Source organism: Poecilia latipinna, unplaced genomic scaffold (genome assembly GCF_001443285.1).
Source record: "Poecilia latipinna isolate Pla-1442-1.1 unplaced genomic scaffold, P_latipinna-1.0 Scaffold1064, whole genome shotgun sequence".
In the NCBI taxonomy this organism is placed as follows: domain Eukaryota; kingdom Metazoa; phylum Chordata; class Actinopteri; order Cyprinodontiformes; family Poeciliidae; genus Poecilia; species Poecilia latipinna.
In genome coordinates this window covers 190,394-217,924 of record NW_015113680.1, presented here as the reverse complement: position 1 = coordinate 217,924, position 27,531 = coordinate 190,394, and the positions used below count along the sequence as shown (strand labels likewise).

Sequence of the window (27,531 nt, the reverse complement as noted above, 5' to 3'; positions counted from 1 at the left end):
ATTATAGTTATTTATTTTTCTTCCGTTACCATTAATGCGGCTCGTACCGCTGCGTGCCCACCCACAAAAGTGGTATCAAAACGTGCGGCTCAATCCCGGGAAGGGAGCTATTACTTTTAGTGGGATTCTGAGATAAATTGACGACATAAATTAAAAAAAACGAAAAAACTTTAATCTGAGGAACTCACAGCATCACTAAGATTTCTCTCTGAAACACACACACAGGACAGTGGAGGTCTGACTCCAAAACTCTCTTTAACTCCCCCTCACAGGCACAAATAGAGGCCTATTGATTTCAAAGTTGGTCATGACATAGATACACATGCCTGCTCCCGTAAAATGTTTTCAAAATTTTCCTAGGGCTCATGGTTTTTTGTCAGGGCCCTGAGACCGACGCTGGGTGTCTCACAAGTATAGAAACCAGCATCCTGTCTAACAGAGAGAGCCTGCCCAGGTGCAGATAATTAATTACCATAGCAACGGGTCCAAGACAGAGGCAGTGAGTATTCTCACAGCGCTGAATCAGATCTCACAATGCATTGTGGGAAGAATACAAATTTCCTGTGACTATTCATGTTTTGCTTACATAAAATTACTTATCTGAATTTTTGAGTGTAAATTAAAATCTTTACCAAGACATTTTAAATTGTTTTTAGAAATTAACTATTACCAACTTTCTTCATGTTTTTTATTTTGGACCATGAGTGAGAACCACATGTGCTAAGCTTATAGTCCTCGGTCTGACTCATATATCATAAAATACCTGACAATATTAACAGCTACTTTGTGCTGGTGTTGGGTTAAGTATGTCAGACCTGCTTATATTTATTTTTCATGACAAATTTGAAACGCTGTGTTTAAAGGGATGGGCACAGGTGGCAGGCCCCTTAAAATTTCTGTGGAATTTTCTAGTTATTATTATTCTTTCCACATTTAAGATATGCAGCGACAAAAAGCTTGAAAAACAGAGTTTCTGGTGCAGCATGCACTGAAACAGTGTGCAAAGGGCAACGGCAGTGACGTTTCCCCCACAGAGTGATACAGCTCAAGATACCTACACCCCTCAACGAGAACATCTCGCTCGGCCCTTGGCTCTGGCTTTGGCTCGGCAGGTAGAGCGCTGGCAGAGAGGTGTTGTGAGAGTGGAGGGAGGGAAGCTTGTGGCGGTCGATGGAGGCAGATGAGTGGGGCCTCAGGGCGCTCGCAGCAGACAGAGGGGGCCTCATGCTGCGGCCCAGGCTATTGGACTTGCTCTCTCGTCGCTGATACTCAATTGGTGATTGTAAGGCTGAGAAAAAAAGAGAGCGCAGTCAGTTTTTTTTTTTTTTTTTGGCAAACTTCTGCAAGCGTGCTAAAGAGCGTTGCAATGAAGCAGATGCGTGTTTTTATTTTGCGAGAGGATAAAAAGCCCAATCGGTTTAATTATCTGGCAACGTTGTTCTTGTTCTGTTTGATGTTACAGTGTTATGACACGCAGTAATCCGTTATTCACTGGTCCGGATTCACACACGGAAGCTCATTGATGTTAACGTCACCTACAAAATAAACAATTCTAGTGTGTTTATGAGCCCTTATTAAATATTTGGTGATCCTGTCCATGAGGTGGCAACGACTACAAACATGTTCTCAATTCGTTTTATCCACATGCACAAATCACTAACACTTTAAACATTTGTTGCACTTTGCAAAATCTATCAAAAATGTCTTTGATAGCTTATTTTACCAAAAAACAAAATGCATCTAAAATACTTAATGTAAGACGTTTGTGGGCTCATGAAGCTTTACACCTCCATGGCAATGTGTGAAGAGTGTTTAATGAGTGTTATGTTTAGACAGAACTTGTCCTGTGAAAAGCTTTGCATTAAAACCTGTTATGACTGTGAAGTTGATATTAAACCCCGGCCAGCTCAGGAACATGTCTAAAATTTTCAGTCAGAGAAATGTTTGTCTATGTATTTGCACCACAGAAAACTCTCCCTTTTTCAAAAATAATCAACCAAAAGTCTTTCTGAGCGATCAATGAAGGAACCGTTTGACTCATAATTGTCGAAACAGTCACATCACTCTGAACTCTTCTTTTCAATGAGCACTTTTAAGTTTCAGCCGTTGCTTGAACTGATGAACAGATGGCCCTTTTGGTCAAATGGAAATTGTACCCAAGGATAAAACCAAACTTTTTCTTCCTGGACTTTTTGTGTTTGCGGTGTGTAAATTTAGAATACCGTCGCAGACTTACCTCAGTTTAACTTGAACTGCTGTGAAATAAGTCATGACGTGATCACCGAGGCCGTTACAAATCATTAAATGTAGACCTATAATTTAATTTTAAAAAATGATTTTGATATTCTTACCGACTTAATGTTTGGATGATTTAATGTCAGACAGCAAAAACAACGATTGTCTGTTTTTTTACACAGCGTACATTTTGTCATTGTGTTTAAAAAAAATACAACAAAAAAAAATCCCCCCAAACATTTATCTACTCATCTACGTAATCTCACGACATGCTCAGGGATTGACGAACAAATCAATCATTTATTACTTTTAGAAATAAATAACTGTCACTCAAACACAGGCTGATCATACCGTTAAGAAAGTTGCGCTGACTTTCCAGGATCTGAACCACGTCATTGACCCAAGCTCTGCAGATCTCAGTGGAGGAGCCCTGCAGCTGGTACCGCACCACGCTCCCATCTGGGTTTCGTGAGGTCAGTACAAAACGCGTATCGTCGCCGTCAGCACTGGGCTCCACCCCCAGGCAGCTAACCTGCAAAATATCACATCTGACTAACACCTGGGAGGATAACATCTTGCTGAATCGCTTGTTAAATAACTCGTGCGATTCTCTGGAGACTTCATAATGAGGAGTTACACAACATGCTAATGCGGTGGGAGGGTGAGGGGGGGAGAATTAGTGTGATACAAATCTGTTGTGTAACTCACAACCTGGGTGGGTGTTGCGATTTCTTACTTCTAGGTATTTAGTTGTTGTTTTTTATCATTACATCCTGCATGGCTTGGAAAAGCACACACCTTGATGCTGTTTTTAAAGATGTATCCAGGGATGGAGAAGTCTTTCTTCTTGTCAATGGGCTCACTGAAGATTACCAACTGCTCAAACAGGAAGACTCGTCTCTCCTTGGCTCGAGATAGGAAGCCACTGTCCTGCTCTGTGACAGTGAAAGTTTCCTGCTGAAGCAGCTTGCCCTGGGCTGTGATCTTTCCCTGGTACACAAACATTAAAAAAAAAAAACAGATGAAATGTGTTGCGTTTGTTGTGCCGCACGCAGGGAAAAAGCTGCTGTAAAGACGTACCTCAAAGCCTTGTAACCTGCCCACATTCATCATGTCATCGCAACGTTTTGGCACCAAGCACATCACCTCCACCGCTTTCTGTGTGCGAGACGGGAATAGGAGATGTTGTCTTGGACACTCACGTTCACAAAATATCTTCAAATCACGAATGTTTCCATCAGGACTCTCACCTCTAACTCTTCAGTGTCCTTCCCAGCTTTGATGCTGTACGTCAAAAGGTCCTGCAGAAATAAACACAGCGCGGTCACCGGAGCATTCCAGGTTTACTAGCCAGAGTAAAGCGAGGACATCTGGTGGTCTGTTTATGGGTGTTTAATTCATTCATTCATTAGAGTACGATAAAGTAAAGCTTTAAAGAAGCAAGATTTTTATACAACTGACCAGAAAAGATATTGGCATGTTATTGTTTGAATCATCTGGCAGGGAGGGAGTCTCATTCTGTAATTTGCCTCTTCCTCTGTTAGTGGAAAGCAGCCTGACAGACAATATGCTCAGTGTGTGTCTTGATGCTTTAGGCGCACGATGTTTACGTAAGCCCCCATGCCATAGCTGTGTGTGATCTGACAGCTGCTCTGTGCGTGTTGCTTGGGTTGCTGGTGTGTTGGTCAGCGGCGAAGCAACGACCCATTTGTCACCTTCAGCAGAAGCTGGTACTTCATGATCCTCTGGACAGGCTTGATGAGCAGGCCATTGAGCTGCAGTCTATGTCCCAACTGCTGTCGGAGCTCCTAGAAAGAAAAACAGCAATTCGCATGTGAGCGACATCTCAAAACACGACCTCTGATGACCCGCGGGATCTAACTCAAAGTGATTAAGGTTGGGCCCCAAAAACAAAGTGGCAGCTCTAAAGGGATTCACGCAAACATGCGTTAAACATAGCAGAGACATCGGTGCATGCTAAAACTCAGGATGTGACAGTGAACTGGTGCTGAGACAAAACAAAAACCACAAACGGATTAAATTGTCATTCAGTTTTCAGGAGAAAAAGCTGATTTTTCTCACCTCAAAGTAGGTCTCGATGTACTCTGACACGATATGTTCCGACTTGGGCTTGTTCTGGCAGTACACAACGTACATATGGAGACGTCGCTCCTGAAAACCGAGACCAGAAAAAAAAAAAAAAACTCTCAAAATCAATCTTGGTACAGATTAGTAAATGCTACTGTTGGCTTTCAAAATACAATGAAATTATAACAAATTCCCCTAAAAGCAAATCACACATTTCTCTTATTTTATCACAGCATTTTGAGTATTTCGTGAATCAAGTTGTCTTATGCATATGTATGTGAATTCTTCTCCATCTCTGTTTTGTAGATTGAACTTATTTATATTTACTTTTATATGTTACTGCCAAAAGAAATGAAGGTCTATGCAGTGGTACTGATACAAAGTGATCGGCTTGTGGGTGTGAAATGGCAACACGTGATTATGAAATGTGGTGAGAATTAGCAAAAGGGGGAATTTACTCTGAGCTTTTCTGAATTTTATGTATTTTTTCAGACTAATTCCCTTTCTTCTTAAGCTTTAGCAATCAATTGTATGTTACCTTTTTAAATGTTTTGCAAATTGAAATATTTTTACTACTGCTTTGTTCTCCAAATTAATTAAAAGTCACGTTTGTCGTTTACTGTATTTTCGTAATGATCTATTCCTAATATTGTACCAATTTGAGTCCTAGTGGGGGAACAACGTCTCTTTGGTATCAGCACGACCACACGAAATGCCTCCGAAAGTGAAGAGAAAAGGAAACCGTTTTTCAACGTGTGGTTAGTCTGGCTGCTGTTTGGGATGAAAGGCATGCAGAAAAAAGAAAAAAAAACAATGATTTGTCTGCAAGTGCAGCGCCTTTGAAGCTGATTCTGTCTGGTTGTGCCTACTCTTCTGTAACTAATTGGCATGGGAGACCAGATATGGCAGCGCTGAGAGAACTAATGGCTTTACATGTAAATGAGCACCAGGTTATGTATAATTTACCCAAGCCACCCTTCAGTGTAACCAGAGCCTTCGCAGCCAGTCGATGTATAACAGCACCTAGCAACCAGCCTGCCCAGATCTGCAGACTATGGACCACATGTAAACAGCCGCCGTCCACGTATGAACGACCGTTCTGTGTGTGTCCGCCTTCCAGTACTCAGTGTAAATCTGTTTTCACATGTGTTGCAGGCCGCTTGTGTGTAAGTGAGCACACATGGCGCATATTGGTGACACGGATCTTGTTAAAAGCGGCTCGGGCTTTCTGCTTTTCATTAGGGCCTTGTTCCCAGTCTGCTTGTTTTCTCAGTTTGACACCGTGCTTAGATTTAGTTGGAGCTTTTTTTTTTTTTTTTAATCCCCCACCGGCCTTTTAAGTTGATTATCTGGGGGGGCCTAAGTCTCTCTGGATTTCAAAAGGAGCTTCAATAAGAGAACGGATGAACAAAGCGGGAAAGAGGAAGAGATATTTGACTTAATTATGTTTGAAGCAGAAGTAAAGCCGGGCTAGTTGAATTGGCCGTTCGTGTCCGCCTAGACTGCATGTGCCACTACTTAACCAATACGTATAAATCTAATTTTACTCCCCGTGTGACCCCATTGTGACTGAAGATCATCCCTTTAGCTTTCCAATGGTTCTGGGTTTCAGACAGAGGATTTTGCGTCAACACAGCAGTCCTCCCCAGGGGAAGAACATTTGGTCTTCTTCTTTTTCCACTCAATAAAAATATTCCAAAAATGACATTTATTCTTTTACTTTTAATGATGAGTATTACCAAGTTCATTTTTTCCACTGGAGCACGTTGGTGGCTGCTCATTTCAGCATATGTCTGTCATGGTGCATAATGATTGCTCCTCATTTGTTAAAAGAAATAAAAAATAAATCATGATACATTTCAATGATACATGGAAGACAATGGACAACTTTTTTTTGGTATTGTATAGGACAACAGTATTATTATATGTAGGTTTTTCTCCAGGTTGATGAATGGTACGAATGGTAACTAAAACAATCCTGAAAACTTGTTACTGTCCAGCAGGACCTTTTGTGTCCCTCTCTGTCCTCATGAGGGAAAGCTGTCCCCACAAATTTGGATGTGAAAATTGATTTTTTTTTCTCCCTAAACATTAATCTCATATAAACACAGTGGTACTATCTTTCTTTTGAAAAATAAATCCCTGTATGTCTACAAGAAACTTTGGAACAATGATAAGTGCCTGTATAACCTATGATAGATGAAAATATTTGTCTTTTTTTGGAATTACTCAATTTTCCGTTCTTGCACTGGTACAAAATGCCAGGACTGGATGTTTGACTGGTACAAACACACAAAAGGCACATCTTTGCAGTGTGGTTCCCAAATACATTTTTGGATAATTTTGTTTTGAATACAATTTTTTTCTAATTGTGGCCCAGTTTATCTGTCTGATCTTTTGTACCCGTCTTAACCATGCCTTCCCTCAGGTTCAGTAGACCAGATGTCTTTAATTGTTCCAGACATATGTTGCACACAAGTGAAACAGCTTTTGTGGTCGCAACTCCAAAGCTTTAACCTATTTTTTTTTATTACTTTTTGTTCTTTTCATTTGAATTTCTGCATGCTCTTCTCTTGTTAACGCATACATTTTCTTATTGCCTTGCCTGTGTTTTTGTTTGGTTGGTTTTATCAGATAGCACTGTTGGGTTGCAGATTAGGCCTTCTCGTCATTACTTTCATTCCATACCTGACTTTTCCGAGTATGAAATAAGATCTTTCACACCGGTCATGTGTCAACTCCTTCCTGCCATGTGGACGCTTCATTTCTCCCTTGACAACCAAAAAAATTTTAATAATTTTCTATAATATAATGCAAGTTATATCAAACCAAAATAACTCAGTGTTATATAACTGGGTTTTAACCGGTAACATTTAATGAAAGTAAATATGCCTAAATAAACGGGTGAAATGAATAAGACAGAATTAAATACAAAGGGTCCAGACAATAACGCAAGACCAGGTTAGATTATGGGTAAGATTTGAGAATTTTGGACTAATTCTGCATAATTCATGAAAAAAAAAAAAAAAACTATGGCTACATAATGTTTTTTTTCTCGTGTATCAAATTGAGATAGGAAGGGAAGATCAGCCAACGTGTAGGTTTGTTGCTGTCATTATCGGAACTCCCTATTTATGTATTTATATATGTAAGATATGTGATTAAAAGTGAAACTTTCTCCTGCGCATCTTGTTATTGTTTTTTTTGTTGTTTTTTTGCTTGATTCTTGACCTAGGGTAAACAGATCTATGTCAAGATATTTGGGGTTGGGGGGAGAGTTTTACATCAAAAAGCTGTCTTTTCTTTCTCACCAGTCCAGGTCAGACTGTTAGATCAGTCATTTCACTGAGTACTGCTGCTAAAAGCCCAGCCTGACTGAGAAGTATCAGAGAGAGGGAAGTGGAAAGAGCCACGCTGGGAGTGGAGCGAGGAAAAGGAAAGAGCCTTGTCTGTTTTCTTTTCCATCACACCCAACGCAGCAAAAAAGCAGACACAGAGCCACCTACTCCTCTAATATGCATGTATGTATTTGCCTACATGATGTTTAAACGTACTCACATGTTTAATAAAGAGCCGAGCCAGCCTTTCTGGCTCCTCCGAGCACTTCTCCAGCTCTTCCAGGAAGTAGCTGCAAAAAAAAGAGAAACACACACATTCAGGCACACGCGCACGCACACACACAATCATCCTCCCAAAACGGAAGTCCAGATTTGCTTCATGAACTTTTGTTCCTTCGTTTTCCACTGAGACACAAACACATAACGCTGCGCAGATTGCCGTTTTCCTTTCGCTTTGTCTGCTTTGGAACGCGGAGCTTTCCACATTCTTTAAGAAGAAGAAAAAAAACAAAACCTTAAATACTTGGAAAACTCACTCTTTATGCCAGTCATATATTTGGTGAATGTTTCCAAAAACAATCTTGTCCTTTCCTTTCATACCCTCTGGAATACCTTTGGAACTCATTGTACCCATGTAGCCCTGCAAAAGGAAGAACAAGAAAACAAAACAAACAAAAAAAGAAAAGCTGATCATACCAGCAGTGCATAGCTAAGACATTACAGCAAAGAGCAGCAATCCCACACCAGATAATACTAAGCTTTTATTAACTTTCTGATGGCAAGAATTCCTCTCTAAACCAAAATATCTGCAGCTATTTAAGGCAACGGGAGATGGATTGCACTGTAATATAATACTCCTTAGGCTTATAATTCATAAAATCTGCTTAGGACTGGAGACGGTGGGATGGAAGCAGACCAAAGCGTGGAGTGAAGTGAAGGGATTGCGATGATTAGGATTTGGCCCTCTCTTTGATAGACTGTGTGGATGAATGTCAGTGCAGACTGTGAGGTTTACCTCCACTATGAGCCCCAGGTTTGCCACATAGTCCTTCTCCGTCTCTATAAGCTCGTTCAGTACATACCTGGAGGAGCAGACGGAGGAGACGATTAGTGTTTCTGAAGTTATTTCACATCTTAAACCACATGACGGCACTTTAATAATTTAAAGAATTTTCTTTTTGCCTTTAAAAAAAAAAAACACTCAGTTGCCAGTTTTCTGGATGTCGCAGAGGAAAAACGCGGACACTTTTCAGCTGGTGCATTTTTACTTGAATAAATCTAATTTAGCAGAACATCCTGCAAAAGCTTTTGAAGTCAGCAAACAGGAAATCAGCTGTGCACACACAAAAAAGTGGACACTCGTGGGTTTTTGATCCCTTTTCGGTGTCTCCTAAAGAACAGCAACAAGCCTCAAATGTCACTTGAAAGACTTTAGCATAAAACATTTAACATGTGATAGTAGCTAAAGAGTACCAGTTAGGTTAGAAGCTCAGAGGGATTTCAGGTGTATATGCATTAATACATTTGCAGTTCAGACGCATTTTTTATTTTTTGCATGCCTGTCAGTTTATGCAAAGTAAACTTTGCTTGCATTAAGTGTTTAAAAAATGTCAACAGCAGCCGCTCTTGCTGCAAGAAAAGTATATTTTGTTTTGGCATCACAATGCCTTTTTTCCCCCAGTTTTGACAGATATTAGATTAACTTTCGATTACGTATGGAGGACCCTGAGCAACCGTCCTGTTTCCAGATACTGGGGGGACTGGACAGGAAGCAGCAGGGTTATTGTAAATAGGTGCTTGATAATCTGAAGACTTAAAAACTATCGTTATAACACAAATCACATTCTTCTGTCGAACTTTCAAGGTGCAAAACTGAACATCTGAGAAAAATTCAGAAACATTACTGTTAGGTTCTGGGGTATTTTTTAGGTGGTCCTTTGGTTGCTGAGTTATCTCCCCACTAGATGGAGTCCGAGAGGTGGCGGGCTGTGGTTTCATTGATGATGTCATCCTCTCACCGGAGGCTGATCATCTAATTGACGGCAGCATAAGAAGGGTGGAACGCCGGTACTTCGATGCCAGAGTGTCAACCTTAGATGGTACCTCCAGCCCCTCAGAGTTTTGCTCAGAGTTTTTGAGATCTGCCTGTTTTTTGTATTGTGCTTCATTGTGGGTTTTTGCTCCCCTCAGGATCCTTCCTCATCTGGTTGCCTGACCACTGGTTTCTCCAACGACGTCATGGGATCTTACCCCATAGATGCCTGAAAGCCAAACCTCACCAGTTACTGTAAGATTCTGCCAGCCATTCAGAAGTCTCCGACCGGCCGTTCCACCAAGACTCAGCCGCTTACAAGGACAAGCCTCCCTGTCCGCCCTCCAACGCCACTCACTGAACCACCAAGCTCCACGGAGAAGCAAATCCATTAGTTAGAAAGAACTCCAGGACCAACCAACCCCCTCCAAGCCGTTAGAACACTCTGAGCCAGTGAGTTTACTTAACTCTCATTCGCAACCTCCCGTTTCCCAGTCACCTGAACTCACCACGCTTCTCTTATCTCCTCAGTGCACCAAGATCAGCTGAGCAGTTTTCCGAACCAGCTTGCCTTTAATTGTTGCTTGCTGTAAATAAAACTTTCATTTTTTACATCCGTCTCTTTGGTGTTCCTGCATGTAGGTGAAATCCGTTAAACCCATCATGACAATTACCAGAAGTTACGGGGACTAGCATCACCTAATGGCCAGAGAATCAGCTGGTTACCATGGAGACTGACCCACAGCACTTTCTTACGTGAGTATTCCTGCTGCTTGGGTATCAAAACAAAAAAAATATTACTTCATTGATATTTTCTGGACAAGAGAATTAGAATTTTATTTTTTCCTCATGTTTCATGAAATGATGTCATTTGCTTGCTGCTTGTGAGGACAATAACAAGTCACACCAAAAAAATTGAGACAATAATGTTATTATTGCATTTTCATGTGATGCGAACAAGGAGTTTAGTCATGCTAAATGTTGCACTCAGATTGTGTGCAGACAACATGATCTAGGTGGTGCTCACTTCTCTCCTGAAAACAACCATCATCCTTTTTCCAGCTAAGCAATACATATTAACCCCCTTTAGAACAGTTTCTCTCATATTGTTCTTCCTCTGCCGCATCCACCCATTAATCATTACCTCATCGGGCCAGAATATTTGCATTTGCGTATTTTTGGTCGCTCCGTAAAACAGACGCACAAGAAACATCTGCAAACAAAGCGCCATCTATTCGCTCCCTGGAAGTTAGTTTCATAGTTTATAAAGATGTAGCATGAATGGTAACAGCACCTTGTACCAATCTGGTGGCTGAAAAACAGATAAAAAAAAAACAATAAAAATCTTTTCTGTTGAGCTGTTATTCAATAATTTAGCAATTAATGACGAGTAATTACACACCCTGCAATAAGCTTGATTAAAGATTTTAAGAGTCCCACCATTAACTGAAATACATTAAAGTTTGCTATTCTGACATCACAAAATGTTAAAAAAAAAGTTCAGGGGAAATGAAAAAAAATTCAAATATGCTTATGTTTTGGTAAAACAGGACTCCAGCCACTGTCCTTCCACAGCAGGAAAAATATAATAAAATAAATATTATCTGGATTAAGTAATTATGCAATGATGTCTGTTGTTGTCATGTGTGTAATTACAATAGATATCTTCTTATTAATAAGAATCACATTTGGAAAAACCCAGTTAACCGAGTGCAAAATGTGTAGAATTACATTATTGTAGAATTTAAAGAAGTGTATTTCTTGATATTTTCCACCCTACTTGTACATTATCCAACGTTACTAAGCAAAGGAAAAACTATGGGCTACTGGTTTGTAGCCTGACTCAGATGATGTCCCTGTCATGTAACTGTCATCACTTGATTATTTCGTGGCGTCTTGTTTTAAGCGCTCATCAACTCGAAAAGTTGCTCATTAATTCCAATAAGAGCCAGCAAACAGGAGAAAAGCCTCGGGGGTTAAATCTTGGCCTAAGTGACGTTTCTGCAGCTGCGCTCACACATAGCGGCTGTTTGTGCCGTGCCACGTTTAATGTACGACTGCAATATTCCAACGACAACTGCCGTCCCGTGCATAATGCGTGGACATCCATCCTGATAAAACACATACATGCTTTTCTCGAAGGCACTTCTCCTCTCCTCTTCGGTGTCAGCCACAGCGGGCCATTGGCTGGAGGTATCGTCCATCAGGACAGACTCGCTGTCCTCGGGCGGAAGACCAGCAGACTGAGTGTCCTGAGGAGGCAGAGACAGACAGACGGATTGTTTGTCAGCGGCCTTGTGCCAGTAATGTGGATCATGCCAGGAATAAAACAAACAAAGGGAGTTAAAGAGCAGAAGAGCAATGCTAATGATGCAGGTTGCCAAGGGGACCAGGGGCGGGAGGGCGGAGGGGGAGAAGCAGACGGGTACGAGGAACAGAGATTGAAAGATAAAGAGATTGGAATCAGATTGCTGCTGTTAATGATCGGCGCTGTGCCACACATTACAAAAGATAAATCAATGGTCAGAACTCGACAAGCGAAACAGCTGTGGGATCTAATAAAACTGTAAAGACTCTTGATAAAGTTGTTGCTCCAGGGGAAGTGGAATTACAACCACAGCAGAATGGGCTCAGCGTTTGCAACATGTGAAAAAAAAGAAGAAAAAAAAAAACAGAATACGCTAAGAAATATTTAGATGTTCTTTTCGGGGGGGGGTTTCTTTCTTCTCACTTTCTTTATGTGGCATCGCTCCGGCTGTATCTATGTCAGCATCTCTAAGTGTGGTCTGTGTGGCTGCAAAGCAAACAGGATAAACACGAGGTTACCTCAATCTAATCAATTGTCCTCATGGGTTGTATACATGACCTCATTTTTTCTTGTTTTTTCCTGGAATTGATGTCATTTCCTTGCGTGGGGCTCTCATGGAAAATATAGACGCCGTACACAAGGTTTCGCCTAAACAGGCTGAAATCTTCACTAGCTCTGTGAATTCACATTTACCCACTAACTATTTATTTGGCACAAAGCCTCTCCTAAAACAAACCGACAGAGCGGATACAATGCCTTGCAAAAATATTCTCACCCCTTGAACTTTTTCACATTTTCATCACATTACAACCACAGACTCCATGTGTTTCGCTGGGATTTTGTGTGATACATGAAGATGAACTTAGTTTTGAAGTGAAAGGAGAAAGGATAGGTCAAATGTTTTAACATTGAAATTCTAAAAATATGATTTATGTTTGGTTCTTTTTAAGTTGATGCTGCTAAGGAAATCCAGTGCAAGTCTGCAGTCTGAGGTGTGACTTTCATATAAATTCATTTTATTTTTCTGCATATAGAGGAGCCATTTGGAGTATCTCTCTGCCATCTTTGCACACCTGAAAGGTGAAATTTGTGTCCATTTGCCAGTAAGTTGGCTGAATGTGCATAATAATGCAATCTTTAAATTTCTATTTCCAAAGAATGTCAAAAACTTAATATGCCTTTCCTTTCATTTCGTATGCTACTGTTTGTCAGCCTGCCTCATAAAACCACAGTATGCTATATATGTGCTAATAAAATGACTCACAGTAATATGTTGTGAAAATGGGTTAATTTTAGCCCTTTTTTCCCTCGAGCCACATGTTTCCTTTTCACTCTCTCCTGACAAAGTAAACTTACAAAAGCGACCGTCCCTCTCCACGTAAAAATTCTCTGCACAGGCAGGGCTTTCGCACCTTAAACACACACACACCACAGACATTTCTCTAACTGCCCGTGCAGACGGGAGTCTCACAGGAAAATAAATAGATGGGCGGACACTTGCACACAATCCAGCTGAAAGCAGCAGAGCGGTTTCTCCTTTTCATCCCTGGTCTAGTTCAACTTGTTCACCTGTCGTCTCTTTGATAAACTCATTTGCAGAGTGTTGAACTTTCTGTTGTGTCACGGGGAATGAGACAAAGCAAAGTGAAGGGGGGAGACAGAGAGGCTCTGTTTGGACCCCCCCGCTCCCATTGGCCCGTCTCTCTCTGTTTTTAAAGCCCAGGCCTGGCTGACAGGTCTCCCTGGCTTCCTGATCATTTCCAGATGTGCTGTGGCAAAGACCCACAGGAAAAATTCCCATCTGCCTCTCTTCTAAATTTTGTTTTATTCAAAAAGCACAGGAGAAAGGGGGAAGGAGGGGGAAAGAGGACAACAATTTTAGAATAATCTGAATTAATGATTTTAAGAACAGGTTAGTCAGTTTGGAGTTGGATTGGTGTAAAATATGACAAACATTGGGGTCAAAAAAGGTTTAGACTGTACATTTATTGCAAAAGTGATCACAAAGCTGTGAGATACTGGACATATTTTCTCTGAGTCAAGCTAAGTCATTAAAATAACTCAGATCTCTCTCTATTTAAATTAGATGTACAAAATCTAAACAACACATTCCACATGGTTTGGTAAAATACTGATAATCCAAAATATTTAATATGTTTAGTTTGGCTTTGAGACCATTCAAATATTTGCAAAAGGTTAGCACAATAACAAAAAGAAATAAAAAAAAAAAAATCAAAGGAAAGTTCGATATCACATAACCTAAAGATGTGTTGTCTTTAAAATGTCTCTAGATCTAGGGAGAGAGCTGAAAAGCAAATGTGAATGCCTGTGAGCTGAGGCAGCACTGCATTAAAACCAGACAGAAGCCTTTTGTGGAAATTACAGCTTGTGCTCGAGACCATTTCCGACGGGTAAAACTATAAACACCGCAGATTCCACCATGTCATTATTAATTAAACAAGTCATTCTGAAGAAAATGTTTGCGCATCCCAAAACACACACACACGCACACACTCTGACATAGCTAAAGAAAAAATGTAAAAAAAAAAAAAAAACAGCCAAGACTTTAAAGATATGCTTCTGAGTCTTTATATGATGTCACCCCAATCTCCTCAGAGATGGCCTTACTTAGTCCAGCAAAAATAATACAGTGTTATTCTGATTAACTAAGCAACCCAACTCATTTGTTTTGGCTTTTTGATTTTCAGTTAGCGGCTCAATATGACAAAACTAATATAAACACATATCAAGTATCTATGTAAGTACTTTACATCAGAGTTTGTCATTTTAAAAAAAATATGCCCTTTCAGTTATACTTTTCTTTATATTTATTATTTGTAATTTGGCCTTTCCCAAACGCTACCTTTTTTTAAAAAATCGAACCTTAATATATTGTTGAGTCATTCTGTTCGGTCGTTCTGTTGTCTGACTCCACTGCAGGAAAGCTCTTGTAGTTAAAGAGATGGCCTCACATTTGACTCTAGTCAGGCAGCAGCGAGCTGAGCCTCACCTGGGATTGCGCAACCTCTTGCTAACTGCCTGGCTGCCATTCAATAAGAGTATGTTCCTCCTATCTGTACGTCGCCAATAAAATGGTTAAAAATATTTAATATATAAACTGATTTCCCATAATGTAGCTTATGTATATAATGCACAGTGCTTTTTGTCACCAACTGTGTGTGTAGCGTGTTTCGTGTGCGGAGAAGCGATCATTCACGGCAGAGAACAGATTCGAGGTGAGGCAAGCAGTTCTCTTGCCTCATGGCAGGGGGCGCTCATGATCCCAGGCATTGTGACTCCACAACTGCAGAGTAAGAGACAGTAACAGCGAGCAAGCCATACAGTAAAGTCAAGTGCAGCGATATTCTCCCACAGCAATACATATTAAGCCTAAAACCATACTACTGCAACAGACTGAATGTTCTGCTCTTTGTGTGGGAAATATTTATGGGGGGGTTAGGGGCGTTGTTGTCAGTTGCTATGGCAACGAGTCTGCGTGTAGCTTTAAAATTGCCCATTGCAGAGAGCGAGAAAGAAGTGGTTTTGAGTTATACTTCAGCGGTTTTTCCCTTTGCTGTGGAGCAAAGCACGAAATTAATAGTACCTACATTTCCAAGTTTCTTTGAGTTAACGGACTTACTCTACCGCGGCAGCGCGGCATGCAAAATAATTGTCTTTTTGCCCTCCAGCGTTGTCCATATGCGCGAAATTTCCTTATAATAACATGCAGGTGGTCTACATTTGTATATCTGATTATGATTAAGTCAGTGCCTCACCAGCTTTGCACCTCACCGCACGTAATTTGGTGTCGAGGTAGCGCGGCCGGCCCTTTTACGCCGGAGTTTCAAGCGTCTGCCTAAATAAACCTTCCTTATTTTAATTGTAAGTAGTTATTTAAATGTCCTGTGAGATGATATACTTACCCATGTATCGATAACAACTGGAACTTTCAATATCCAGCAAGTTATTTTCGCAATATGCCGTCTATAAAACGAGTGCCCCCCGGATTAATTACCTCTCTGCAGCTGCAGCTGTGAAGTTGCCGTATTAACCCGATACTTGCTGGAAAGGGCAACGCCTCCCCTTTCAGAAACCGTTGGAATTTTTCAGATAGCGCTACGTGTGGCGGAATTACGGTACTGCAAATTTGGATGTGTCGCCGGCGACACATCCCGCCTAGAAGGAGGATGTTGGTCTTCGGCACAGCTTTTTGGGGTTCAGGGTTGGTCCAGTTCCCAACACTGTGTAAGGGCGGAGCTAGAGGGGGGGGGCATCTGATTGGTACCCCCAATCACTTCTCTACAGTGAGAACGTTTTTAAATTGGGTAACATTTCACCAATTGAAGTGATCAGAATTCGGCAAGAATCTGATCGATTCCTGATCAGGCACACATGTTCCTCGTACCTGTGGCCTTTGCTCCTTGTCTTCCCTCTTCTCTCTGCCCATTTCCTGTCTGATCTGCTGCAAATAAAGGCTCCTACTACCAGTTAAACTTTTAAAAATAAAATGTAAAATCTCACTTTCGCCTATTGTCATTTGTACATCAATCCAGTGGTCATATGGCTTATTAGTTTATTTATTCCTTCACGTTTTAACTGGGGTCTCTAGAGGCTACGTCTGAGCCTTGTTATTTTTGCGACTTCTCTGAACATTACATTCTCACTCATGTTCACTCATGGAAAGATCGGCAGCTGTGTTAAATGTTTTGCACTTGTGAATAATCTTTCTCACTGTAGATCGATGGCCTTTTCTTTAGTTCATAAATCACTCCCAGACTAACAACCGCTACTAACTAATTAACTAACTAACTAACTAACTAACTAACTCATTCAGAGCATTTCCTTTTGATCTCATTTTAATTTGAATCTGCGGGGATTTTTTTTGTACTCTTTCAGTTAAACATAACTACCATTAGAAGACCAGGTTATTTTTGTTGTGTCCTAACTCATTAAATAGAAGCAAGAATACTTTCCCCCCCAGTATTTTAGTTCAACAGCAGAAACTCTGACGAACGTCTAGCATTTAAAAATCAGTTTGTTTGATCGCGCATGTGAGACAACGCCATTTGACAAATGAACAGTGAGCTAAGTCCATAAAACAAATGTGTACGAAAGCAAGTTTACACGATTTTACAGCCCGCTCTCTGCCTCTCTTCCCTTGTTTAGTTTTAACTCTGTCTTCAAAGCCTCACAGTAAAAACACCAAAGAACTGACCTCATCCTACTGATGTAATCCCCTTTTGATGTGCTTTCGGCAGAGAAATTTCGATTCAGGTGTTTTGATTCCTAAACAGGAGATGCTCCACACCACTCAGACATCCGCGTTGTTGTTTCATACTGACATGCCTCGGGCGCAGCTGATTAATGCAACGTTTTCGCTTTGCAAGCAGCCTCGCCGTCTGGCAAGCTTTTATTTACAGCCGAGAGGCAACATATGAACACCCAACCTGGGATGCTCCTTTCCCCCAAGCAGATGACTGCAAGAGCTTAATGGAGAAGTGGAAACTCGTGTGTTTTATATGCCGTTCTTTCATCTCATCTGCCATGCCGTGCTGTTTCCTGTTTATCTCCCGGGCTGATCCTTTTGTAATATTTTAAACGCGAGTCATGAATCACACAGGTTGCTGTCAGACTCTTCCCTCTAATCCTTCTTACATCATTCTGCTGTGAGACAACCTGGCACACACTTAGACAGCCTGAGGTGTAGACGTGTGCGCTGTATGAAACAGTAGTGGCCCATACCCATGTGCATGTATAAGAACGGGGCTTTTATGTATTCCCATTGCTTGGTCACTGAGCTACTTCGACAGCAGCAGAATTAGCCATTTCCAGACAGTAATGGAGGACAGCGGAGGCACAGACCACACACCAGGATAGGAAATTAGTTCTGTTTGTTCTCATAGGAGCTATGTGCAGATAGATGTTTTAGTATTAGATCTAGATTTTATAGATTGCAGTACTTTGTAAAATTATTCATACTCTTTCAACTTTTTCTACATTTTGTCACTTTACAAGCAATATATGTATTTTATGGAATTTGATGTGATAGAGCAACACAAGAGCTTAACTATGTAAAAAAAATATATACATGGTTCTCAAATGAAAACCAGAAAGCACATCAGAAAACCAGAAAGCACACATTTATATAGCTACATTTGTCTGAGGCCCCTAAATAAATTCCATTTAAGAGTCTGTTTATCTGTAATTACATTGGCAGTATGGATACACCATTTCTATGAGGGTATCAGCTCCTTGGCTCCATCAATAGTTGCCAACCCTCTTGAAGAAGAACAACATCTTCTGATTTTTTCTCAACAACAGTCTTCTTCTTCTTGTTGTGTAGACTTGTTCAGCGCATGACCAGATGTTCTCCCGTTGACAATTTTTGCCCACCTCAGGTTTACAATAAGTGTTATGGCGGTTTTGGTATGTTTTTTTTTTTTTATTTTCTATCGATGCTTTGGAAAATACCCGGTGAGATTATCTAAGCTTTTTATACTGCTTTAGAACCCAACTCTGCTTTAAACATCTCCAAGTCTTCATCTCTGACCCGTCTGATTTACCAATTGGTCTTCAATATTCCATGATTTAGTGAAATCAGAAGGTAATGAGCTGACCTGCATTAGTATCAGAGTAAAGGACTGATTCCATTGCAGGAAAGCTACTGTAATTCATTTTAACTAAACTTTAAAATTGCCCAAATTTTTTTTTAAAACATGTTGGACAAGAGCACATTTGGGGAAAATGTGTGAAAGATCAAGTACGATGGATTAAAATTGAGTGTTTGACAGACCTGCGTGTTTGGCAGTGCTGTGAAATCCACCGGCAAGGCAGTCATGAAACCAGATGGTTGCAGGGATTCTGGCGACAGGTCCTCAGGGCTGGCCAGGCCATCTTTCCACTCCTTAAACCCAAACACACACACACACATACATATATATATATATATATATATATATATATATATATATATATATATATATATATATATATATATATATATATATATATATATAATCAGATGCAGAATACAGAAAAAAGGGGAGCATGAGTCAGAAATTGTTGGATTAAGAAGAGCTGAGTCAGCTGTCCAGAGTAAGACTGAAAATGCCAAATTTTCATCTCTGCTTACATTCCTTAGCTACCTAAAGGCAACAAGAAGCCAGGATTTCTGTTTATTCAAGGCAGAAACTTTGCATGTTTACTTCAGAACCACTTTTAATAGGACCATTTCTTGAGAAGAGCTAGGTCTAAATTTGGACCTCTGAGTTTACTTATGAGGAGGATCAAGTCACCTGTGTGAGGTAAAACCCAGACTGCAAACTCAAGACTTGTATGATTAGCTCATACAAGTCCACAAATTAAAGAAAACATCCTGGTGGTAAGTGATACCGCCTGTTCTCACTTGTTCTCTGTGGGTGACGGGTAGAATGGTAAACGCTTCGTCGGTCCTCACGGGGCTGAAAAGGTCCTGGCTCTGGTTCTGACTCTGAGATGAAAGAGGCGGAGTTTTTCCCTCGAGCTTCCGGACCTGGCGGTCCCCCTTGACGGTGGATCCAGCGCTCAGTTTGCGCACAGGGTTGGTAAGCCACTTTGTCAGGGCGCTAACAGAGCGTCTGGAGCTCGGTGAGCTGGGGGCCGAGCTGCCTGAAGGCTGCGGTGGCAGCGATGCCACAGAGGTGGAGATGCTGCCCTCGCTGCCTGCTGCCGAGTACGAGTCTGCAGAGAGGACACAGGCAGAGAGAAATCAATGTGATAACTGCAAGATAAGGAGTAACTGCATCACGGGGCAGAGTACGCTCTCTGTTAATCAATGAAATTGTCAAAAGTGCAAAGAGATTTTTGTCTAGGAAAGATAACGTTTGATAACTGAACTGCAGATCTGGCGATGAGTGAAGTGAGTGGACACTGTAAAAACTTCTCGGTAAAAAAACAACAGTTTTTTAAGCACATTTTTCTTTGTTAAACAGTTTTTAAGATGCACAAAATATTTGGCCAGTCTATGCATATATCATGGTATTCTGCCTGCCTGTACTAAAGTAGTTTTGCCACACAAAAGAAACTCCTACTACTCTAAAGTTTATGTGTTTTGTCAAGTAAAGTAAGAGTTAATCAAATCTTTCGAGGAATCTCTTTTCACAGTAGGATAATCAATTCCAAATGAGCCTATTAAATGTTGTCCAAATTCCCTAAAGACAGTGGAAATGCAGAAGGTTCCAATCTCACGCCTCTTTCATCGTCCTTTGTACGCTGGAGTACATTGTCAGCTTCCGACTGACTGGACATACAAACATGATAAAATGTTCCTGAGGACAACTGATTGATAACATTTATGGTTTCATACCAAGTGCCATTGCGAGCCTTGGACTCGATGATACTCTGGCCAGTGAGCCATTTAGTATTCATCAAAAACTGCGCTCAGGACAGGCAACTCATAAAGAAACTCAGAGCTTAGAGCAATTTGTAGAAACCAAAATACCTCATTGTGGGGAGAGTACTTAAGGAGAATGTGCAACTTCATTCCCAAAGACCCCAGCTTGGACAAAAATCTAGGACCTTCTTGCTATGAAGCAACAGCGATAACGAATTGTACTACTGTGCACCCTGAGCAGCTTTTATATTTGTGATCCAACAAGATTAAAGATAATCAGTTTTTAAGAGACTGAAGTTATCCTACATAAACAAACACATTTTCTCGTCACTGTGAAGTCAATAACACAACCTGCTAACATTAGCATCATTATAGAGCACATATTTGCAATGAATCTTTGTTATTTTATCTCATCAGGTCTTTGTGCAGCTGAAAATGGGCCGTATGTGAGGAACAATGCATATGGCATCTTCTCCACCCCAACAACCTGGGTCACAGTTTTTTTTAATCCAGTTTAGATTAGTTAGCACCATCTCACCTGGCCTGACAACATAAACGCAATATTTAGGTGAGCAACTCAAACCCAGTAGTAATAAGTATATAACAACCAGTAGTTTTTAGAGTGAAGACAAGTGGAGAAATCTGAAAATAAAAATCCGCTTTGACTTCAAAATCAGCCTCACATAAAAAGGAAACCAAAGAGTACATTTTACATTATTACCATACATGTGTCATCGACACATATCTCCACTCCGAGGCAGGAAAGACAACCGGAGTGAGGACGGCTGACATCTGGAATAAAACATTAAAAAAAAAATACACTGGAGGATTTACAGAATCTGTGCTGCACAGCGATGTCAAACGGACATGGGAAGTGAGCAGGAGGTTTAGTTGAGACCGGACATCCACTTTAATCTTTTGTGGAGATGATGGGTTGGTAGGAGGGGGCTGGGGGTCCTTGCCTGAGTCTGTTTGTTTTTTCTATATTGTCTTCAGTTCCCATCCTGCCTCATCCTCTCCCCCCACTCCGTCATCCTACCGCAAATTTTCTTCAGCAGTCCTCAGTCCTGCAATCTTCTTCTAAAGTGTGTGTTCATTTCCAGTTCAGTCATGTTTGCCATCCGTCTTTATGCTTTTAGACCTCTGACCCTTAATCACCCGCAGCAGAGGGATTCATCTCTCATGCTGTTAGCTTACAATCTGGTCTAATGCATCATCTACTTCACCTCAGGTTTCAACCTGCTGCGGCTGCTGAATTAACTTCTTCTTGTTTTTGAGTAAGCACTCTGCAGCGGAAGTTTCTACTGGGTTTGTAAATCTGTTGCAGTTTTGTTTATAAGGAGATAACAGTGTTTATTATGGTGGCCTCAAAGTGAGATCTTATCCTGGCCCTGAGCAAAGTGGACCCAGACTGCAAACAAAGTACAAACCATTCTGAGTACGACTGCACTTAAAGCTCTCCTCAGTCCTGTAAACACTTTTTTTTCCCTCTGTCTCTCAAACAAAACACACTACTAGCCTGTGTATTACAGATGCAAAAAAAAAAATCTTTATCTTAAGGGATGAAACCAGCAGTAGCTTTTGCTGATATTTCAAACCTGTCAGAAGACAAAGATTTTGGTTGAAACAGCCTTTTCTCCCTATTATTGTCTGACCTGTTCTAGACTCTGGGGCATCACGTGCATGTTGCTGGTATAACTAATTGGCATCTCCCCTTTCAACAAACTCCACCCTGCTTTATTAAGTTGGAGGCTGTAAGGAAATCTGAGCATACCATAACAAGAAGCTGGGTAGACGGAAGAGATAAGAAACGTGACACACCGACTTGTGGGATGTACAAAAAGACAAAACAGAGAATGAATCATCTGTGAGTTTTACAAGATAGAGAGGACATAACATGACTCTTTTTACCCTCCTATGTCAAGTTCTCTGACCCTCCACCAAATCTTAAAGTTGGCATTTCCCTGCTCACTGTTTATAGACTGAAATCCACAAAGATTTCAGCATACAACAATCCACAAAGACTCATTAATGCATCATGGCTGTTGGTGCTAGATAGACTGGCCTTAGGAACTGCTGATCTACACATAGCCATACGTCGGGTTTACACCGTGGCCATATGCAGAAAAATATCCATTAAGCAGCAGATGTGTGGATATTGGTCAGAAGAGAATGATCACAATGGTGTGAGACGATACAGAAAACCATCTAATGAACCACATGTCTAAGGCAGACAGGAAAGAGAAGCACTGACTTCTGCAGGCTGAGAAATTGGACAACATATTGGAAAAATGTTGCTTGGTTTGGTGAGTCTTGATTTCACATTTGCCATAAGAACAAGAAAACATCTATCCGACCGCCTGTCACTAATTTAACCAGGCGCTGGAGGTATACTGGTGTGGGGGATATTTTCTTGTCTCACTTTTAACCTCTACAAGTGCTAACTTGTGGCATTTGTGGTTACTTTCAGCTGAGTAGTGCACCTCTAGAATATTGTGGAATGGTAGGATATCAACATGGATATGCAGCCAACATCTGCAACAACTGTATCATAATAACACAACAATGCGAACCAAAAGCACTGAAGGATGCTAGTGGCCTCTTCACGACTATGCCACAAAGAATTTCTGAAGGCAAAGAGAGAGTCCAGTTGAGCAGTAGAAAAAAAAAGTGTGCCTAATAATGTGGCCAGTCAGTGTGGAAGCTCGCTTTGACAGTGATGCAGTTAAGTGTACAGCCAGGAATCACAGAGCATACATCATCCACAGGGCTTATAATGACGATCCTTTCGATCTGTCTCCATGGCAATGCTGCATTATCACTGTGCTCACACTATGGACGAGCTTCCCTGCTGACCCTGCAAAGTTTACTCTCAATATCCTAAGTACCGTCTCAGAAGGAGCTATTAGAGAGATTTTTATAGTGAACTAGCAAAAACTGATAAATAGGGAAAATGATGAGCCTCCCCACAGAAAAAGGAAACACTCCTCCTCTCACCCCCCCCCTCAGCACCCACCCCCACACACTGCCAGATATGTAACACTGATATTGTTATACACCTACAAAAGAGGAAATTGAGGAAAAGAAAAAAAAAACATTCCTCCCACTTGCTGTCTTTGCTGTATGCTGTTGGAATCTGATGATATTCATCCCCGTAATGGTCCTACTGTGCACAGATTACCCGGGCTGAATTTGTTAATGCAACTTGAATGTTGTTTAGGTGCTCGCAAAATTAACAGTCAAAGGCTCGGGGCGACGAGACCGCATTAAGCCGGCCCGCTCTGTGGTGATTTGTTAATGCTGGGCTTTCACCGGTGGCCCACTCATTGTCTGAGAAGCTCCGCTGTGCCTCCTCGGGGGAGCAGTGGGAGGCTCATCCAAAAGTGCTGCACTCGGTGACTTCAGATCCAGCGTGACGAGATGTTATGCAGTAGTTCCTGATTTTTCTCTGATGTTTTTCACCCAACTGATATCTGATCTTCTCATTAGGCAAATAAATGCCTAATGAGAATTTTTAAAAAATAAAATATTCATCCCTTGATGAAGTCCCTTGTAGGAGTGTGTTCATTTCTGTTGTATTCTCAAATTTTCTGCACATACAGAAATGCTTGATTTGATGTACTCTACTCAGAATTTACCTATTAGATTCTCAAACACAAAGTGGTCAATAATGTTTACATTAAAGACTTTTAAATTACACATTTTTACAAATTAAAATCTATAATCTCTGAAATGTATTGGATTTGACCTGCATGAGCTGATATCTTTATAGATACTGTCATGATGGGTGGTGGTAAGGTGAGGAAAAGACGCTGGGACCCAGAATGTAGATGAAGTAAAGATTTTAATAAAGATAACTCGACAGTCCAGAACTGGTAGCACGGCAGAGTTAGCAACAGCTAATACCGGTAGCAACAGATAAACCGACTAACATGCGAGCTAACACAATCCAGGACTAATGCAGTTCCACTGGAGAGTGTGGCAGGACAAACAGGCATGGCAGCAAACCACAAACTTAGACGTTTGACAAGGACCCGATGGAGAACACAGACAACAGGTGAGACTAAATACACACGGGGTAATCAAGGGAATGAGACACACCTGGGAGACAATCAACGGGGAGGACAGGACAGAGACTCACATGGAAACAGAATCACACAGAAAAACTCAATTAAACACACAGAAACACGGATCATGACAGATACAAGTCCAAAAGTGGATTGCTACCAGCTTTTTCACATCTAAAGAAATTTATTTACTTATTCTTTTTGCAAAATGTTCAGTCAGACAGCACTGAGAGACTCTATGAACAGACTCTCAGTTTTATTGGCTTAGTGTTGCTTAGCAGCTTAACTCCACTCTGGTCTTTTGATGCTGACAGAATTTTTTTTACAGGACCAACTTAAAATTAGCTCCATCCATCTTCCCTGACAAAAAAAAGCCCATCTCACAGCATGATGCTGCCACCACCATGTCTAACAGTAGCAGTTGTATTCATTGCTTTATCGTTCTCTACTGCTTTAGTAGGGTGAATACAAATGTGCTACACACTTTCTAACCTTTTATTTGAAGAAAAAAACACACATAAAACACTATCTAATCAATAGCTGTTTGTTTTTTAATTTATTTTCATTCAACAGAAGTTTAAGACCAATTAATGCATGAAAATTGAGTCAAGCAATCCATCCTCTCAAACTGAATCAGGACGGAGTCTTGAGTTTTCACCCAGACCGGTTTGAACTTTCAACTTTCGGCGTCCATCTTTTCCATCGCGCTTCAGGATGAATCGACTCTGAGTTTAATCGCAGATGAATGGAATGATGAATAGGGAGATGCAACGTTACACTACTCTCTCACAAAGATTATAAAAAATATATTGAAACTGAAGTTCATATCAGAATCCCTAACATTATTTAACCACAAAGGAAAAAGGTAGAGATGTTTGGGACTATGGAGTTGATTTATGAGCTTTCGCTGATAATCCACCAGAAGTCATCTCCTCCAACTTCCCCGTATCGATCAGCTGCTGAGTGAGAGCTGCTGAGCCGGCAAATCAGCCTAAAAGCGTTGGCTGTAATGGAGCAAACTTGTTCGCAGCCCCTGCGCGGTGGAGCTCTTTGTCGAGGCAATTTAGGCATTGCGGCACTCCTCCGATAAACACAAACACACATATGTGAAGATCCCCAGAATCGTGCATGTATTAAGACAAACCGCTCAAGGACTTTTTTTTTTTTTTTTCCACAACCCAGATGGTGCGTGTCTGCAGTGCGGCAACCTGTGAAGTGGAAAACGTGTCAAATGTCCAGCTGAGTATGAGATGGAGCTGCCAGTCATTGTCAGCACCTCACAGATAATAAGTGCAAAGGTATTAGAGCTGTAATTTCACAGCTCTGCTCTCACTGACTGAAAGAACTCTCAGAGCAACGTGAAGCACAGTAACTTTCTCAAGTGAATCCCTCTTTGAACCAGAAAGAGCTTTATTCTCCAGCAAAATTACACTTTATCCCCTCTGAGCAAATATCGCAGCAGGCCTAGGCTGCAGACAGACACTATATGTGCACTCAAGCATGCGAGAGTACTTTAAGCATTCACCTCCAGGTGGTTTGTAGCATAAAATTTAAAATCTTGCTTTATAGTGATCCCTAATGCAGAGATTTTTCTCTCATATTTCTGTCCTTAAAAAACATTTATTTTTTCATTATCTCACATCCTGTTGGCCCCAGGCGTGTTTTTTTTAATTATTTTTATTTTTGCTCTGCTCCTGATTTATGAAACCTGCAATATGCCTCTTTTTTTGTACTTCTCACCTCCACCTGTCCCTCTTTTCTGCCCTCTAATCTTCTGTTCTATGCATTGAAGCATTTTTTTTTTTTGTTTCCAAAAATGGAACCGCTTCCTGCTCTTTAGACTCAGGAAGCACAGCTCTTTACTCTGATGCAACGTCCTCCACTGCTGTCACCCAAAGCTGCTGAGACCAGCAAGGCTTCTGACATGCAAAACCATCCAGCAGAGGAAGCAGTGACAGAGGAGGAAAGGGGAAAGTGTCTGGAATATCTCCTAGGAATACCTTTTCCATTTCGCATTAAGACCTTTGATGAGTATTTATGGTAACACTTTATTTGAAGGGGTGTGCATAAGACTGACATGACACTGTCATAAACACGACATAACACCTGTCATGAACATAAAGAAGTCTTTATGAATGTTTATGACAGTTGTCATGAAGTGTCATTCGGAAAATAATGACACTTTTAATGCAAAGTTGCTCTAAAAGTTGCATTGAAAGTCCATTAAAAATGCCAACTTTGGATTAAATTATCATAATTTACAAAATCCCATCTGTCCTCTGACAAACCTGAGGCCTCCACAGAAGAGGTTGATTTACACTTATATTAACGTACACAAAGCCTGGCTGCATTTCCTAAATTATCTGACTTCTTGGGGCAAATGCATTAGATTTAGAGATATCAGAGTGAAGGTCCCTGAAAAAAAAAACAAAAAAACTAAAACCTACCACACTTTCCAAAACCCTTTGAAAAACGTAGATTTTTTTTAAAAAACTTCATCTGAGTATATATTAGAGTAGACAAAATAAGAGGGTGAATCTTGGGCAAATGGAAAACGCAGGGATTTTTCTGCCTTTTATGGCATAATTATGAAATATTACAAAGTAGACAGAGGTCAACACTTGCCAGAAGGACTACGGAGAAAACTAAAGCACAAAGAGGGCAAACACCGAGAGAGTTGGTATCGTCTTACTGTGTTTAACAGAAGACAGGAGGAAGGACAGCTCCACGATTGTTGTTGTTCCTGTGTGTGCCATATGCGAGTGTTTTTATGTCCATAAAGTCACACACCGCACTCAGACAAGTGAGCAGTGGTTTCCTGTACTCCTGCTGACCTACTTTAAGCAGACACGCACACGCACGCACACGCACACAAGCGCACTCACTGCTGTGATTCCCAGAGCACAGAAGGAAATACGTGGTAGACACATCAAGCGGCGCACAAACAAGTCGCCAGGGTCGGCTTCCTGCTGTCAGCACTCACAGTCACATTCTGTGGCAGATTTTTTTTTTTTTTTTTTTTTTTTTTTTTTTTAAAACCTATGTTTTTCCCCATCAAAAAAAAAAAAAAAGAAAAAACAAATTTTGTTAAT

General features: G+C 40.9%; 1 protein-coding gene across 3 annotated transcripts in view; it reads right to left on the bottom strand.

Moving 5' to 3' along the window:
• Positions 1-649: 649 nt before the first annotated feature.
• The window catches only part of arhgef25a (Rho guanine nucleotide exchange factor (GEF) 25a), a 63,886-nt gene continuing 37,004 nt past the window's right edge, over positions 650-27,531 (bottom strand). For 2 of the 3 annotated variants that reach the window (XM_015051759.1, XM_015051761.1), the window contains 13 exons: positions 19,407-19,720; positions 18,795-18,905; positions 11,821-11,945; positions 8,677-8,743; positions 8,198-8,301; positions 7,882-7,951; positions 4,318-4,407; positions 3,951-4,043; positions 3,486-3,536; positions 3,316-3,393; positions 3,034-3,225; positions 2,587-2,767; positions 650-1,288 (listed from right to left, as the gene is read on the bottom strand). In XM_015051759.1, coding sequence (XP_014907245.1) covers positions 909-1,288; positions 2,587-2,767; positions 3,034-3,225; positions 3,316-3,393; positions 3,486-3,536; positions 3,951-4,043; positions 4,318-4,407; positions 7,882-7,951; positions 8,198-8,301; positions 8,677-8,743; positions 11,821-11,945; positions 18,795-18,905; positions 19,407-19,720 — 1,856 coding nt within the window. In that variant the 3' untranslated portion in view covers positions 650-908. The remainder of the gene's footprint in view (positions 1,289-2,586; positions 2,768-3,033; positions 3,226-3,315; positions 3,394-3,485; positions 3,537-3,950; positions 4,044-4,317; positions 4,408-7,881; positions 7,952-8,197; positions 8,302-8,676; positions 8,744-11,820; positions 11,946-18,794; positions 18,906-19,406; positions 19,721-27,531) is intronic. The other variant, XM_015051760.1, reaches the window with a different exon arrangement.